The sequence below is a fragment of the Aythya marila genome, assembly GCF_965140915.1.
Source record: "Aythya marila genome assembly, chromosome: 3".
Taxonomy (NCBI): domain Eukaryota; kingdom Metazoa; phylum Chordata; class Aves; order Anseriformes; family Anatidae; genus Aythya; species Aythya marila.
The window spans coordinates 48,719,536-48,737,427 of NC_139044.1; the positions used below are offsets into that span (position 1 = coordinate 48,719,536).

Consider the following 17,892-nt stretch of genomic DNA (forward strand, 5'->3'; position numbering starts at 1 on the left):
CAGCAGTTTTCACTGCTTAGAAACCCAGATGAACCTCAAGGGTGTTAGTAGGTGGGACCAGGTCCAGACTTAGAATTACTTCAGGATTTCTTCAATTTGTGTATGTCTTGGGTGGCATTAAACAACTTATTTTCATGTTTTAAATAGCCTGTTTTCCTCCTTTTATTTATTTATTTTTTTTTTTTGTAACCTGGATGTGTTTTGCAGGACATCATACATTTCTCCTGTATAGTAACCATTACCCATTGTAGATTTTCACCCCATAGATGTTTTAAAAACAAGCCTTATAGCACTGGAATTGATTTTGTTTGTTTGTTTGTTTTTACCAAGTGAGTTGCTGCTGCTATTTTCTTTTAAAATCTGTCTGGAGAGGACCTTATACAGGTCTCTCTATGATACCTGTATATATACACTCCAGAAATAGCAAGTCCACCATCAAACACTGGTGCTTGAATGGCAGCCAGGGGCATTCCTGCATGTGGTGCTCCTGCCTGAAGGCCAGCAGCTTCTGCCCAGATACCCCTCGGGGTTGGGACTGCTCCACGCTCTGTACCCGAAGGTGAGCCTGAAAGTGCTCACACAGCACTTGGAGTACTGGTTTTGTTAAAACCAGTTTAAACCACAAATCAGAGCAAGGCAGGTTTTGCAGCAAGAGAAAACCTGCATGAGCTCCACGAGACACTCAGCATAAGCTCTCCCTCCTCCCCCAGGCATCTCTGCAGTACGATTCTTCACCGCTTTTCATGGACTCCTGCCTTGAAACAAAGTCACAGCCCCCACAGAAGAAAATCTTTCTTTCTGTCAACCCTGCCTGCCTGTGCTCTCCTTCCAGTCTTCATCTTTGCTGAGGCCCCTTTCTGCCTGCCCTGGCCTGTGTCCCACAGCCTCCCTCATTCACCTTCTGCCCCATCGATCCCCATGTCTCTGGGGCAGCAGGCAGCAGCCTCCCTCCCTCCTCACTGCTCACTCACAGGCATTTTGACTGAATACATAGGACTCAGACACCCTCACCAGGACAACTCTCTGCCAGCACTCACTGGGTATGTGTGGCCTAGCCCCGGTTATGGCTCTGACGGCAGCCACATCTGCTGCCAGATGCTGGAACCCGCCTCAGGACACCTCCAGCTGGGTCAGCGTGACTCAGGAGTAATTATTGTTATTGCAGGGCAAACCAAGAGATACAGAGAGTCGTGCTCTTCCCAGAGTGGCTGGTCTGCTTTCTCCTTCAGACACTTGCCTTACAGGGGACCTGACCAACACGTTTCCCTTCCAGGAAGGGAGCACTCCCTTCTGTCATGCCCTTTAGTTAAGCAGAACTGATGTTGGAACAAGTATGTCCGCAGCATTTGATCCACTGCCCCCTCAATGAGTCTTCTGGAGAATGGAGACTACAGGAGATGGTGGACTATCAGGAAAAAGGAAGATCAAATCAGAAAATCAGAGTCAAACCTGGCACTCCACATGACATGTTAACAGAACAGTTGCACAGAAAGATTTTCTCATGTTGTCTGACAAGCCCAAAGGCATACAGAAATTTCCTCAGTTGTTTGATCAGCATACAAAGTTCAGACTCAGCTGTGATGCTGCAGCACAGCCAGAGCACCCCTGACTTGTTGGGCTACATAGCATCAAGAGGGTGAGTGACACTGGCGCTTAGTATGGTGCTGTTCCTCTTGATTCTTCCAGCAAGGTATCCGTAACCTTGCTCTTCCAATATGCAGCAAGGTTTTCAGCTACAGTGTATTTTGATTGAATGCATAACATTACTAAGAAATATTAATTCACACCACTATGAAACAGAGGGATATATAAAGCTTTCTTCTATACAAAAACTATACATTGACTTTAACCAAGAAGTAAATTCTGCTCTCCTCCAATGCCAGTAACTGGAGTATTGCCACTGAAGCCATGAGCAGATTGTTGTTTAAAAAAAAATAGTGATAGTTTGGACTCTTACATTTATGGCACCATAGACTTTTTGCATAATTGAAGTGTTTTGGTGTTTGTTTCTTTTTTTTTCAAAGCTAATGGCAATGATAAAATTCCTCAACAAAGGTCTGGCAGGATGGTATTTCTTTTAACGTAAAGCAGTGCTGAGCTCCTCTGCTGCAAGACTTCTGTTGTTGGTGTTCTGCAGCAGGAGATGCCCTGAGAGGTTACCTGCCAGGGGCAGAGAGGTTAACTCAGAAAATAGGCATCTAATCATGAAGATTTAAAAAAAATATATATATAAAAAATCAAATTGTTCTTAGAAGTAGATACATTCTGACCTGCAATTCTACACTGCAGGGTAAGATATTTAAGAGGGACCTTTACCATTGTTTCAGTGAGGGTTGGAATTATTCTTTCCAACCTTACAGGCTGAATTCAGTGCAACTTCCTAACAGTGCTGAGAAGCAAGTGTACAACAACTGCTGCTGGGGACTTTTTTGCTGCTGGGTTTTGTCACTGACTTCAGGAGGCAGGTTTGACTTCTGAGCTGCCAGCCCTCACAGCTACCCAGCAACTTTGGCATGCACCTCCTCAAGGCTGGAGTTACAAGGCAGGTTGCAGCACCTTGAGCTGGTTTTATAAGACTCTGAAGTTCTTCCCCCTCCTTGCAGAAGGCGTGTAGGAGTGGGTGTAACCAGAACTACTTTTGATACTTCCAACTTGGATTAGTAACAGTTCCCTAGTCTGGAGCAAAATCAACAGCTGAGGTCAGAATGGCCATATTGGCATGTTCAGGGAGATGTCGTCTTGATCTAAAGCTGCTCAGAACTTGTAAATCTGTTCCCACAGATAAGAGCTGCTGCTCTGATTTGTCAGACTAGCCCCCAGCTAACCTATTTCACGAGAGCACGCATGATTGTTATCTTTAAAATGCTCTCAGAAGTGAGTGACCCTAGGTTATTACACACTGGCAACTTGTGATTGCAAATTCTCCCGAGGCAATCAGAAACCTGCTCATATTTCTTCTTCTTGTATACAATCTGAATGCAAACTTAGCTGACTTAAAGGAATATCTAGTAGATCTAGAGCAATTTTATTTATAAGTTCTCTCTCCCAGCTCTAATGCAGGAAACCCAAGTCTTGGTTCAGTACAGTATTTGGCTTTGTGAGGTATGTCTGTGCCTTGGACAGGGAGAAGGCATGGTCAGATCTATGGGCTGTTCCTGAAAAAGGGGTGAAAGGACCTCTGCTTTCTGCCAAAGAGAAGCATGTTTCTTTAGAGGATAAACTACTGCCATAGTACTGCCATGAGCCAATTCAGTATTTGTCTGTTTGTCATTTGGAAAAGAAAATGGGAGAAAGGAAGCAAAAAGTTAAAGGCAGAACAAATGATTTATTTTTTCCTGAAATCAAAGTGCATGCTCTCTTAGAAGCAGCAGTGTTCCTCAAAGGTAACAGCACCTATAGTCTTGTGATCCCTAGTTTGTAAAGATTAGATGCAAGGGAGGCTGCATCTCCCCATATTTAGATAGCTAACCAAATAGGGGGCCCATAGACCAAGGGTATCGTTTCCTAGCTCACATCCCAAGATGTGTTTTTATAGGAAAATGAATGGCACTACATGTAATTCTTAGTGTAAACTTTCCCCATTCTACACAACACAGACCGTCTGCACATGAGGTCTATAGGGATGAAGACAAAAAGAACCTTACTTACACTGGCGTTTAAAGGAACATTGTGACAGAAAAGAAAACCCCATCACTGAAGGGGTTACAAAAAAAAAAAAAAAAACAAAACAAAACAAAAAAAAAAACTCTGCTCCTATGCAGACAAATAACTGACTTATCTTATGAAACGAGAGGCACAAACCACAAGCTGTGCAGAACTCACGAACCACATCTGAAGACACAGTGCCCTACAGAGCAGCAACGCAGCTAACTGTTAGCAGCAGGGTGCACGTGATCTTCACACACACTGCAATCCTGTGTTGTTGCTTTAAGGTCCTCTGCAGCAATTCCCATTTTAGAGTATAATAAAGGCAGATTCTACTTATTGTATGACCATGAGCCCCCTTAAATTTTATGGTGACTAACGAAATCTAGGGACCATGATTTAGAAATCATGGATGGGCAGATTGGTTTTAAGAAGGATATCTGTAAGAAATATTTCTGAAGATGGCAGTCCCTGGACTGCTAAATACTCTAGCTATATTGTAGAAATTGATCTCAGTTTCTCAGAGCGCGATGTCTCATCATATTTTCAGATAAAGGAGCCCTCACATGCTGTGCACTAGAAGCAAACAAATAACATGCCAACTCACCTGACCTGTGCATATTCTACAAATTGCAAGCTGACAAATTCCACTTATCTGCGACTATCTTCAGATCCACTACCACTGAACTGCACAACAGTCACAGCACTGAAAATTATTTTCCATTCCCCACAATCCTTCATGAACTTCAAGAGTGGTTTCTCCATCAGCTCTGCCCATTTTTGTTTGGTAAACAGTGACATTTCCCCTGCTTTACAATTGAAGTTAAAAATAGTCTTTCATTTCATAACTTCCAGAACTTCAGCACGAATGTGTTTTATGCAGCAACAAAAGCACTAAGAACAAACCAAGGTTATGAATAGCTGTGAAGAACCACTAGAACAAAGTATATTAGTCATCAAAAGAACCACCTCTACCTCTTCAGGAGGGGGCTATGCTTTGAACAGATTACAAAATAATACAAACCAGAAACCAACACATCCTCTTCAAAAGCTCATTTCCAAGAAATAAATTTAAAACACTTTTTTTTTTATATATATATATACTTTATTGAATGAAGGGAAAATGAAACAAAACAGAACAAGCATTCAAAAAAAAAAAAAAATCGGTGTTCCTCATGTCTCAGCTGAAAGAGAGTCGTTTACGATGAACAGCAAGGACGTCCTCCGAGTACAAAGGCCAAGAGAGACCACAGTGCCACAATACCAGACACTCTAAAGGACAAGAATGATAAAACATTGTTAAGGCTACTTATATTCAGGTCTGAATTTTGTTCTTATTAAAAACTGAGATTCTTTTTCTAACTGTGTCAGGCCAGAAATTCACTATTCATTAGCACTGCTACCTCTCCTTCCAGAGGGATGCATTTCGAATTTGGAATTCTCCCCTGCTACTGAGCTTTCAACTCTGCTCCAGAAAAACCCACAGCCCTCCCACACCTGGGAGACTCTGCCTCTCTCTCCTTGAGCTTATTGGAGCTAGCACTGCAGCTCATCAAGGTAATCCTCTGTCTGTTATGATGGCACATGGTTTTGTGCTCTCCATGGTGAAATGTTCTTGGGTTAACTTAGATCTGGTTAATCAAGATCTCGTTTGAAGTCCTGCTGCCCAGGGATTAAAGATCACAAGTAGCAATCCAGCAGTCAGCATGGGAACCTCTTTCTCAACTCCCCGATCTCTAGAAGGACACAGAAAGAGCAGCACACTGCTTCTGTGACAGGGCCCCAGCACTATGAACAGGATGTCCTTCCCTCCCTCCTCCCCATTCATGTGATTTTCATAACTCACTGCAACAAGCAGTTCACACGTGGAGAGTGCCTCCAGTGGCGATAGACAGAGATCTGCAGATGAGGGTGGTGTTTATAATTGCGGAGAACAAGCCTGACACTGTAATGAAAGCAGATGTCATTAACCATGACTTGCAGGCTGCTTACAGCATCCCACAGATCAGGACAGAAATCTCTTTATCTAAGAGCTGTCATAACAGAGAGAGAGGAGGATGAAAACTTGGATCAAAGAGGATCAAGGGACAGAAAGGTAGGATTTTCCAGTCACTTACTGCTTAAATTTATTGGAGAGCAAAATGAACTGGTTCTCTGATAGCCTTCTGACATCAAAGCGACAAAGAGCTTTTAACTCCTGGTAAATCTGCCTTTCATTCATCTGTGGCCAGCCTCGGACACGGACAACCAAGGGAGGGGGATGTTGGCTGGGTACATCTTCCCCAGAAAAATTCTGGAAAATATGCAATGTTGAGACATATCTGAGTTCAGGAATAGTACAGAACTATAGAACTACAACAGAATCAGGAAACGTGACAAAAATAGGACAGCATACTGCACAACTGTTGGTGCAAGGTTACTTTTCTTTTGTCCCAGTATTTTTCTAAACTGGAGTCATAAAGGCAAACTATTGCTACATAGAAAAACAGAGAAACAGCAAGCTCTTCTACAGAGCACAGTGTTAGGACAGTGTAGAGTGACTAATGCCATCCTGTAAGGTAACAATATTAATACAATGAGGCAGCAAAACTGCTTGGCAGGAAGGGACCTGGGGGTATTGGTTGACAGCCATCTGAACATGAGCCAGCAGTGTGCTCAGGTAGCCAAGAAAGCCAACAGCATCCTGGCTTGTATCTAGTGTGGCCAGCAGGGCTAGGGAACTGATTGTCCCCCTGTACTCGGCTCTGGTGAGGCCATACCTTGAGTACTGCGTTCAGTTTTGGGTCCCTCACTGCAAGAAGGACATCGAGGAGCACATCCAAAGAAGCACAACAAAGCTGATGTAGGATCCAGAGAACAAAGCTCACAAGGAGCAGCCGAGGGAGCTGGGCTTATTTAGCCTACAGAAAAGGAGGCTCAGGGAAACCTTATCACACTCTACAGCTACCTCAAAGTAGCTGTAGCAAGGTAGGGGGTTAGTCTCTTCTCCCAGGCAACAAGTGATAGAATGAGAGGAAATGGTCTCAAGTTGCACCAGGGAAGGTTTAGGTTTGATATTAGGAAAAATTTCTTCACTGAAAGCATTGTGAGGCACTGGGACAGGCTGCCCAGGGAAGCGGTTGAGTCAGCATCCCTGGAAGTATTTAAAAGACATGTAGATGTGGTGCTTAGGGACATGGTCTAGTGGCAGACTTGGCAATGCTAGGTTAATGGTTGGACTTGATGATCTTGGAAGTCTTTTCCAACCTAAATGGTTCTATGATTCTGTTTCATGAGGCAGAATTTCAACTCATTTGCCATTTTGAAAGGTCATTTGTGTCACTTGCATGGAGACAACTTCTCCCAAGGTGGGCCCAGGCACTGGTGGATTTTTGTCCTCTAATGAAGTCATCAGCTAGGCTATGGACCTACGTACCCCACAGAGTGGTTACAGACCTGCAATTCATACGCACAATGCTTGAGGCACCACCTCGGATGAAATTCACCTTGTTCAGGTACTCAGCTAACGCAGTGAGATACTGAGAGAAAGAAGGATCAGCCTCCGCTGTATCACTACATCTGAAAACAAAAAGGAACAATGTTTTGTCTCTCCAGCACTGCAGTGCCACACAAGGTCTCTGGAACACAGAGCCCCCAGATTAGTGAGGGAATAGGTATTCCAAGGCTTGGCTTCTGCAGAAGATACCAAAAAGCTGCAAGCAGGGGGAAGGGATTTGAACAGGAACTTAACTGGCTGAAGTCACTGAATCACACAGTTTTCAAAAATGGAAAGTAATGGAAAATGATTTGACCCTTACCCAAGTGAACTGAACTTGAGAGAGCTTGTTCGAGGATAAAGGATTCACTATGCCATTTCCCAACCTCTGAGCCATTTCATGGCCCCTGATTACATTTTTCAAAATGTCAGCTTTGACATAAATCTACTACTTTCAGATTTATAAAATAACAATCTAATTAGAACAATGACATTTTCAATAACACTTTCTGTTATCCAAAAGGAAGGTCAGACTGAAAAACACAAAGTCAGCCAGAGCAAACTCAGGACTGTTTTCTGTAAGACTCATCTGTGTAACAAGACTTTTGATAAACACGTAAACACCACTCACTTTGTCACTCTGCGTAGTAGCAAATGAGCTGACTTCAGAAGAACTAGAAGGAGAAACAACGATACTTTAGATCAAAGATATAAGAACATAACTAAATAAATGGAACTACAGAAAGTAAAAAACTCAAAGTGCAGGTAAGTTACTAAGAATAAGACTGTGTATAAATAAATATTACTTAGCATGGAGTAAACAGAGCAGGAAATGAATCGCCAAGCCCCAATAAAAAAAGTTCAAGAAGCGTTTGAGAAGCATTTTACCTGAACCACAGAGAAATGCATCATAGCCTGCCTCATGAGGGGATTTCTTCTCAGCTGTAAGTGTCCAACAAAATTAAAAAGAAATAAAAGCCTCCATCACACTGTGGAAACTGCTTGGCTACAGAATCCTAATTTTTTTTTTCCCCCATCCCCCTCAGCAGTTTCTCTCCTTCCCTTAAAGCCTTTACACCCAATAGCAGGTCTACAATTCTACAAGGCATTTTAAAACACAGCCAACAAAAAGGCAGCAGTTATACCAACAGCTGAAGAGCTTAGTAAGATGCACATAAAAAATAAAATGAACATTCATGAAAACCTAAAAGGAATTGTGTTTTATGCTACTGATGGCATGGGAACTGCTTCGAAACACAGAAGGCCATGGGCTACAGGACACCAGGACAGGCAGGAAAGGTCTGCGAGCTACCTAGCTCAGCTGTTTTCTGGGACCTACCTGCCACTAGCTCCCTCTTCTAGGATCGCTGCTTCCCACCTCCCCTTGCCCAAGGGCTGCTGACTCTTCACTGCACCAAGTTGGGCTCAGTTCAGCCCATCTGAGTGCAAATGCCATTTATGCCAGCAGCGTGGTGTAAACCTTTGTGTCCTGCCCTGCCTTACCCCCAGCAGCTACCAGGGAGGAGAGGAACACGCAACTTTCTGCAAGCCCAGGCCTTGGGCCAGGACTGACACACATCAGAAGCCCTGTGTGAATTCAGCAGTCCTACCAACATTCACTCGCACTTTCCATGTGGACATCCACACAATAAAACAAACCCTTTTAGCTACCCAACTTTGAAGATGTGCTTAAAAACATACCGTATCGTGAACAGTCACTTGCGAGAGTAATCACTGGGCCCGTTGGATCTGTGGGGTTTAGGTTGTTGCTGAAGACAAATGGATGTGTGAGATTTTTGTCTCTAACATACCAAGGAAGGACAAGACAAGTTATATGCCAGGCTTTCCTGTTCTCTAGTGACCCGTGGCTTCATTTCAGAAAAAACTATTGAACAGTTTAAAAGGAACTTTGGTAGTATCCTATTAAAGGCTGAGATTCTTTGCTGAACACTAACAGTTTTCCTGAAAACTAACTCCTAAAAACTACCTCAGTCTCCTCCCACAGCCAAACTTTCTAAGCAGCAACCTGCTCTAATTGTAAATAAAAATGCGAACTAAACTAAAAAAAAAAAAAAAAAATCAATGGACAACTTCAAGAACTTCAAGGAGAGAGGTGGTTTAGATGGCTCTGTTTGAGTGCTATTTGAATGGGGGACAGATTAAATAGATACCTATGGAGTGACTGAAATAAAAGAAAAAAAAAAAAAACACCAAAACTCTGAGAATCTGCAGTCTGAAAATGCTACAAAACAAGGAACAGTGCTGTTTTTATAAGCTCTAATTTGGCATCTACTTCTTGGGAGTAGGGGTGAGGGGAAGAGGAAATTTTGCTTTTTCTTACCAAGTGTTTGATACACACGCAAAAACAACATATCCAAAGAACAAGCGTAGAAAACCACATCATGGTTAAGCTCATGAAATAGGGTATCTACTGAGGCTCCACTTGATCACTGTGTTTAATTAGAGCTTTGAGCTGAGTGCTAATAGCCCTTTCCTGGGAGCTTGCATTTGAAATTAGGGTATTTTTTCACTGAGAATTTAAACTTATTCATTTCATAACATGCCATAGCCTTACACGCAATTTTACATTTGTGTGTTGCTTATCTGCAAGCTAACCCTGAGACCAATAAAATGAAGGTGGAAAGCCCCTTTCAAAGCTCTAAAGCCCTGCTTGGTATTCAGGAACGTAGGGGTCACTACAACCACATAACTAACATGAAACATTTCAGTTACATGGTATAGACTAGAATACATTTTATGGACTCTAGGCCCATAAAGCTCTGATGTGAGCAGTGACTTTTAGAATACTTCACTCGACAATAATTTTATAAGAAAGATGAGAAAACATTTTGCTCTTAAATTTAGAAAGACAAGTAACCAGCTGGAAAATATTTGGGAGAAGGGAAATAATGAATATACAAAGTATCTTTCCCAAGAAAATTAAGTGATAGCAGAAGCTTCTATAGCCCACCACTGACCTGCACAGGACCTCATACACCTCCAAAAGAGTAGATACTCGAGGAAATTGATGATTCTGTAAAAGAAGAACGTGTTAGAAAACCGCATGAGCTCCTTTGCTGGTACTGCTGTTTCATTAAATGAGACCTCAGGTCAGAGTGTCTCATGGCAACACTTAGAACTAGTCACAGCTCTGTAACCACTCAGGAAAGTCTTTCACCCAGCAGAGAAAATACAAGCTCTAATGCCACACAGAAGCACCATCACATCTTACCCTCCAGATGGATTTTGTTACAGTCTTGGTGTCTATGAGGACAGGGAACAGGTTGTGAATATTCCTTTTAAACTCCTCATAGCTTTCTGAAAGCAAAATGCATGGATAAAAACGTTATGAAACTGAGGAAAAGCCAACTGTATTTCACCTGAGGAATGATGCCCTGCTCCAGCAGTTGGAGTGCAGAAGAGGTGACTAGCACCAAGCACTGCAGGGCTACCTGCTGGGGTGCTGAATGCCCACTGTGCTCAGCCTCCCGTCCCTGCTGCAAAGGCAGTAGCCTGGGGCACAGACAGGGACAGCCGACACGTACAGCATTACCTGGAAGGGGTTTGTAGAACTTGTCATGAAGATGACAGAGGTCCATGAACATGTTATGTCCCACCAGTGGCTGTTGGAAGAACATAATAGCCTGTTGGAGCAGCTTTCTGCATAAGGACTCAGATGTAACCCACCTCAGACCTGCTCAACAGCTGTAATTCTTTCCCCCCATGGACAGCATCCACATGCAAGAAGTCATTCAGGTTGCAAAGGCCACTGCAGGACTAGTGCTTTCGGGAAATCAGACTTGTGGATTGTCTGAAGAGGGTATTTTTGAATAGTATCCTATTTTGTATAGATCTAAGAAACTATGAGCTAGATTCTCAGTTCAGCTGAACAGTGCTAGCATCTTTCAGCGATCACATTTATAGGCCTAACCAGAAGGGGAAGGACAGCTTTCAGGCCTAAACTCTTCTGAAGCTGAAATTCATTCAGTGACCTGCATACAGAACATGAGAATTGCCATATACAATCACACTGACAGCCTACATGGCCCAGTAAACAGGTCTGCCACATGCTGAAAAGCACAGTATCTTGCCCCAGAGGCAAGAATCTGCTCAGCTTTCTTCGACGGTGACTCATGCTGTGTAACGCAAGGATTTTCAGCGTTGCAGACTCCGCTTTTTCTCAAATAGTTTAAAAAACACATTGCAGAATGGCTTCTGACTCACTCTCCTCAGCCTCATTTGGTCTGCAGGATTAACAGAAGCGTAACACAGGGAAATCCAGCATTTGGATCAATAACGCTGAGCATGCTTTGGGAGAGGAACCTGGTCAGTAAGATCATGTTGTGTTTAACACACATTTTTTCTAACCACGACTGCAGTCTAAGAATTCATCTCAGTTTTTCTGACAGATAAACAGGATGATCACACTGAATGAACCGAGTCACTCAAACTACTTCTTTATCTTTTATCTTTACATCCAGTGTAGTAAATTAATTTTTCATCTCTCTCTCTCTTTTTTTTTTTTTTTTTTTTTTTTAAGAGTAGAGACAGGGGGTTTTCACCTTTTTAGCTTTAACAAGTGTCTGGAAAAGGTTGGTGAAGCCCCGGGCAGACGTGAGAATCAGCTCCTTCCGGCAGTAGTCATAAGAAGAGTTTTCCAGAAGCCGGCGCTGTTGCGGACTCACTTTTTTCACCATTACCTGAAAAGAACAGATGTTGGATACCTCAGCCTCCCACACTAGCTGTATGTGCATTGCTTACTGGGGTTCAGTAATGCTGAGGACTCATGTTCAGCTTCCAGGCTATGAAGAACAGACACTCCTGGGACCTCAAAACGGCCTCACTTCTCTTCCCTACTGAGATCAGTGCTCCAGTAATAAAAAAAATAAGTCCTGTTCTAATGGTGTCTCATTAATGCTTCTCTTCTTAATGGGATAGTTCCTACCACAGATATTTTGGACCACAAATAAACATAATTCAGTTTAACTTTATGCCAATATTGTAAGCTTGTGGCACTGAAAAACAGAAGAAAAGAGCAATCACACAAACTGAATCCTCAAAGGCTGTGCTGCAGGTGAGTGGGATGAGTAAATCTGTCACTCTGCTGACATTTGTTATCAAGCCAAAAGAGTACTAATGTAAAAAAATATATATTTTTGTAATCTATATCTAAGCAACTGACTGTTAAGACTCATGCCATGTTTTGAGAGCTCCCCAGCCTTAAGTTTAATTCAGAAAATACTGCACCAAATATTAAAAAAAAAAAAAAAAAAAAAGAAAAAGGCATACCCCACTATAACAAGCCATATTAAGAGTGAAAGTAATCAAAGCAACTATATGGCAAAATGTCAGCAAATGAAAAAAAAGAAAAACACCACTTAAAAAAAAAAGCTAAAACTGCACATTCTTGGGAAGGTATTGAAAGAGTTATCTGTCAAAGTCTAAAGACAGGAAGAAAGTCCCTGCAGAACCCCTCCAAGGACAAGTACTTCCACAGCTCAATGTATTTTGTGGCTACAGGTGAAACAGAAACCAAAAGTTATTCAATTTTGTAATATGCCAAGGAAAGGGATCCAAAATCAGCACTGCCCAGTACATTCTTTTGTTTTGTTTTCTCCTCCTGGACCCCCTATCATGAAAAGTACAAGCAACATTTTGGTGCCTCTACGAGAACACCAGTTCTGTCTATCTAGATGGAAATCCCCTCTTCAAAAGGTCCAAGTTTCCAGCTCACCTCACCATCTTCAAGAGGCTGCGTCCAAACATCCTGGAGAGCTTGTCTCAGAACCAGCTGAACTTCAAGCATGTGAGAGCCTAAGGCAGAAAAGAAATAGTGACAATTTCAGAGGGGCAGAGAAGCCTATTTGGAAAACACTTTTTCTAGACAGAAGGACTGACCAGATTTTTCTCCTCCACTGTACAAAAAATAGGCCTGAATGTATGATTTTGGTACATTCCTATTCACGTCATGACAGCAAAAAAAAAAAAAAAGTCACAGTGAGAATTTCAGTCAAATAAGCCTTTGTGAGGACAGAGAGGAAAGCAAAAGACCAACTGAAAACAAGAAGAGGGAGAAAGGTAACTATGAGCGCTCTGAGAAAGACTGGCTGTGTTTGTGAAAGGTGTCAGAGCAACACACTCAGAAGCCAAGCACAGATGAGAGGTGGCTGATAACAAATTAACCTGTTGTTTTATGAACAGCATGCTAAAGGACACTTTAATCAGTCTCATTGCTTAAATAAATTAAGTTTCATTATCATATCTACTACAGCAGGTGTAGTAAATATGAAACTGAGCACACTCTACCCTCTGTATTTCACACTCTTGGACTGGACTGAGGGGAAGAAAAAAAAAAAAAAAAAAAAAAAAAAAAAGTATCAGAGTCCTTCCTAACCTTTTCCTGTGTTTCACCCCCTGACCTGGAGGATTAAGGTTTGGTCTCCATGAACAAACCTACAAATTAGCCCCTGCTATGATTCCATGTACTTCTTCTCCCCCAAAATAGCACAGAGACTTCTCAGCTTGCAAACAAGCCCAAAGTTCTCCTGATTCAGATCACCTACAAATTCTCCACTTACTATTCTGAAGAAGCACAAAATAGAACCCAGTTACTACAAAACAAGCTCTCCTCATCCCAGCACCTCCACCACAGGAAGACCCAACGCCACAATAGCGCAGAAAAGCAGAGCTCAGAGACGAATTCCTGACAAGAATGGAGGCAGAGGCAGAGGGCTGTAAAGGCAGGATGGGCACGTGTGCTTTCATTCTTAAGAGACTTGTTTAAGAGAACAGGCAGCAAAGGACACCAGCAGCCACAGATGTTCAGCAGTGATGAAGCCACTCAGAGCCTGTCAGCACCCAAGGGAAGCGCCCTGTTCCATACCGCTCAGATCCTTCAGAGTCATGGTCTCCCCTTCCTCTGCTGCTACTATCCACCTGGTCACTTCATCAATAGCCTTCTTCATCACATCCCTGCCCACAGCACTAAAGCAGGATCAGGGAAAAAGAGGGAGAGAAATTATATTTTTGTTTGTTCATTTTATAGCTGAGACTCATGCCTTGCTGTAGGAACGCAGAAGTATTTCCCAAATATCCAGCCAACTCTCCAGGTTGTACCCTGTGATATTTTGCATCTAAACATCAGGAAGCGTGTTTCTGTACTGTGTGGGTGACTCCCCTTGGAGATCCTCCAAAGCCACCTGGACGTGGGCCTGGGCAAGCAGCTCTGGGTGGCCCTGATTGAGGAGGGGGTTGGACCAGGTAGCCTCCAGAAGCCCCTGCCAACCTCAGTGAGCCTATGGTTCTGTGATCTCAGTCCGCCTCTGGGCAGACCACAGCATGCAGGAAGAACTGGCAGCAAGGCATCCAGATCAACATTTTACTGATTTACAAAACGTGATCTGGGTGAAGGAGAGCTGTCAACAGCATTAGTACAGGAGCCACCCCTCTGAGTAACGCTCACCTGCAGACTCTCCAGCTGCCCTCTGAGAGATGCTGGCTCAGGCTCTCCTCCTGTACCTCGTTCATGTACGGGATTCCATCTTTCAGGAACTGAAGGGAGAAAAACGGTTAGTTAATCTCCCCTGGACTTTCTTGCACCAAATTAAAGAATAGCAGGTTAGTCAGTTCCAAAACTGACATGTATTTAGGAAGTGCTGGTGATTCTCGTTCTCAAAATATCTTCTCCAAAAACATTAACTGTAGGTAATCCAAGATGTATTTGTTCATAAAGGAAGATACTTTTTTTTTTTTTTTTTGCTCTGCTTTTACCTTTCCTTTACTGAGATTCTTCAAACATCAAGATACCAACGTATGATGCGACCTATCCAAAATTGCTAAACAGTGCTCTTATTTAACAGCCTCAGTTTATGGGAAGCATGGCAATGCATAAGGTACAGGTACACTGAGACTCCTCCACCTTCATGGAAAGTTAAAAACTCCCACTGGGCTCTGTTTAGCGACTTCTAAGCTCAAAAGAGTTGTGTTTTCATCTTTGGGGATAGGGGAATTTGTCTTAGGCTGACAAATATGTGGATATTGCCTCTCAGGCCCTTCAGAAAACCAGTGCTCACTCTCCCTCCTAATGAACAACACAATGGATTCATACATCAGGAAGAAGCTGCCTACCCCAAGAACGTATCATTTAGAGATATTAATCATAGTTTCTCCTAGAATTGCACAGACCTCCTCTGCTCTAGATTCCTGGCATAGAGACTACATACCTTATTAAAGTCAAAGCCGTAATGAGACAGGAATTGAATGCTAGATGCAGAGAGGGTGAATTCAACATCCGTAACTCCCAACGTTGACGGAAAGAGAAAAAAGTTGTATAAATGCACCACATACCTAAAATGAAAAGAAAAAATCTCTAGAAGATGATTACAAGAAATGACACAGCCCTTCCCAAGAGATTTCTGCATAAAAGCTCAACCACGCTGCCTTCGTTTTAACAGAAAAGCCCAAGTCTACGTGGAAAGGATGCTTTTTACTTACTTGTTTGAATTTTCTTTTGTGAATATTGCCAGCCCTGCAAGAAAGAGAGACCTGAACTGAAATAGTGATGTTGGGCTGATGTCTACAATACCATGAAAATGAAATCAGTGATGTGAGAGATCCCTGAAGGAGTGTGTTTCTCATTTACTAACACCACACTGCAACCTTTACACAAACTGCCAGGCCACTCCTTAGCTCCCTGACAGCCCTAAAAGCTCTTCAGTGCTCAGTTAAGCAAGAAGTCAGGTCTGGTTAAGCAGTAAATAGACTGAGCAAGGGGTGAGAAGAGGAGAGTCAGTGACAAAAGTCTCCAACTACGCACACGTAGACCAGTGGGTCCAGCTTCACTACAAAAGCATGTATAAGGAGCTGGGTATTTAGGTCCTCATTTTCCTATTAATCCTTAAAAAACACATTAAGATCTTACGTAGATTAAGTGTTTGAAGAATATTTAAAACACTTCCCGAGTTTCACTCCTAACCTTTAACTGGTTCTTAAGAAAATTTTCAGTAGCCCTCCACCAGTGCTCCCTTCTCTTGTTGACTTTTTTTTCCCTCCATTTTAGGAACATCAGAAATACCACCCTTTGTTTTTCTCTCTCACAGTCCCCTTACACATACATCGTATCAGCTGTCAACGACAGCCTTGAATTGGAGCTGCTATCACTTAGTTCTTGCTTGCACCCTTGTTTTTTATAGCTCTGTATTTGTACCTGGGATATTTAAATATGAATAGCTTTAGATCAGTAAGAAGCATATGGCCCACCTGACTTTAAATTATTTACAGTATTAAAAAGCTGCTAGTAGAAACATCAGAAAAGAACCAAACCAACCAACCTACCATTGCCAACAAATGGCTCTGTGAACAGAATCCACAGGTAGGGCTTCAAGGGCTCAGCAGCCAGCAAGGGGGCCCTGGTGGGACTGCTCCCTGCGGAGCACTTACCGAGCTGGGTGACTGTGAAGCGCTGCACGCTCTGCCTGACCTTCAGGTACCGCTCGGCGGGGGAATCAAACAGGCTACCAAAACAAAATCCAAAGCACGGGGTGAGGGAAGGGGAAGGAAAGTGAGAACTGTGGCAATGCACAGGTTGGCTTTCACAGAGCCTGAACAGCAATTCTTCCTCGCGATTCAAGTCCAGCAGCTTTACCTGGGCTGGTTATTTTGTAGGACAGTCGAGTGTAAGCCAGTGAACTCCATATCAAGGCCTGTTAGAAAGAATACCAAAACAAAGCAAAATAAACAAAATACAAGGCGTGCATTCCGCCAGCACCTGGCCAAGGATCTCTGAAGGACCTCTCTTCACCACAACCTCTTTGTTAAACCCAACAGCAGGTCCAGAAGAAAAAAAGGGATGAACTGCTGCAAGAGCAAACCCTCTCACTCCCTGAAGAAGGGCAGCACCCTCACTGCCTGCATGTAACACAGTGAGTGTGAGCAGCATCCTGCTTTCTCCCCTTCCCTCGGGGGTCATTCCAAAGCAAAGGCTGCTTTAATGCCTCCCTCTGCATGTCCCCACTTTCCTTCCAACAGCCTCCAAGGCTCTCATTCCGAAAAGCGCAAAAACACCCCCACATGCCCATGGGGCTCGCTCTCAGCCAGCACCAGCAGCTTGCTGCCCCGAGCAGCCTACAGCTGCGACAGGGGGGCCCCGGCGCTCACCCAGGAAGGCGGCGTTGCGGACCCGGTCCCGCAGGGCGGGCAGGAGCCGCCTGAAGCCCGCGGCCCCCACGTCCATCGCCCCCGGGACCCCAAGACCCCGGGACACGGCCCCGCTCCGCCCCGTCCCCCCAGCGCCTGCGCGCCTGCCCCGGGGCTGAACGGGAAGAGGGAAACGGGCTGCGATATAGGGGCGGGTCGCGACACCCGACACAGCTGGGGGACGGGGAGGGGCGAGGGGCAGCGGGCATCTTGCACCTACAGCGTGCACCTCCGCACCGAGACCTGGGAAGGGTTGCAAGAAGGCTGCAAAGATGAGTTAGGGGAATGCAAACTTATGTGTTGTTTTTTGTTTTTGTGTGTTTACTGAGTTTAGCATGTAACTTTGTGACCACAGTAAATGCTCACCTGATGGCCATCTGCTAAATTAGACTGCCAGCATACAAGGGTCAAATACCTAACAAATACCTTCCCAGTGTTCAGGTTGAAACAACACAAATGAAATAATGAAAATTTGTTGAAAAATTATTGATTTACAAAATAAAATCTGGTATTTGAGTGACCAGCAGTAAGGCTGAACCATGAGAACAGTTTAGCCTAGCCTTAGAAGAAAGGCATTG

At 43.5% G+C, this 17,892-nt stretch overlaps 1 protein-coding gene across 1 annotated transcript; it reads right to left on the reverse strand.

Annotated features, from left to right (window-relative positions):
* Window positions 1-4,808: 4,808 nt before the first annotated feature.
* PNLDC1 (PARN like ribonuclease domain containing exonuclease 1) lies at window positions 4,809-17,298 on the reverse strand. Its single transcript, XM_082758192.1, has 19 exons — window positions 17,276-17,298; window positions 16,764-16,821; window positions 16,559-16,632; window positions 15,614-15,647; window positions 15,343-15,466; window positions 14,583-14,671; window positions 14,004-14,104; window positions 12,855-12,934; window positions 11,683-11,820; window positions 10,674-10,743; window positions 10,353-10,438; window positions 10,099-10,154; window positions 8,822-8,889; window positions 8,009-8,062; window positions 7,752-7,794; window positions 7,131-7,203; window positions 5,763-5,938; window positions 5,492-5,590; window positions 4,809-4,917 (listed from the first exon to the last, which is right to left on the reverse strand). The coding sequence occupies exons 2-19, from the start codon at window positions 16,811-16,813 to the stop codon at window positions 4,845-4,847; spliced, it is 1,488 nt and encodes a 495-aa protein (XP_082614318.1). The 5' UTR covers window positions 16,814-16,821; window positions 17,276-17,298; the 3' UTR covers window positions 4,809-4,844.
* Between the last annotated feature and the right edge of the window lie 594 nt (window positions 17,299-17,892).

Excerpts from the sequence above, each read along its gene's own strand:
- PNLDC1 (XM_082758192.1), bottom strand. The coding sequence starts at position 16,813 with ATGGAGTTCACTGGCTTACACTCGACTGTCCTACAAAATAACCAGCCC. Across the intron at positions 12,935-14,003 it reads GACTCTGAAGGATCTGAGCG|GCTCTCACATGCTTGAAGTT; the intron begins GTATGGAACAGG and ends TTTCTGCCTTAG. Across the intron at positions 8,063-8,821 it reads AAGTGACTGTTCACGATACG|CTGAGAAGAAATCCCCTCAT; the intron begins GTATGTTTTTAA and ends GGACACTTACAG.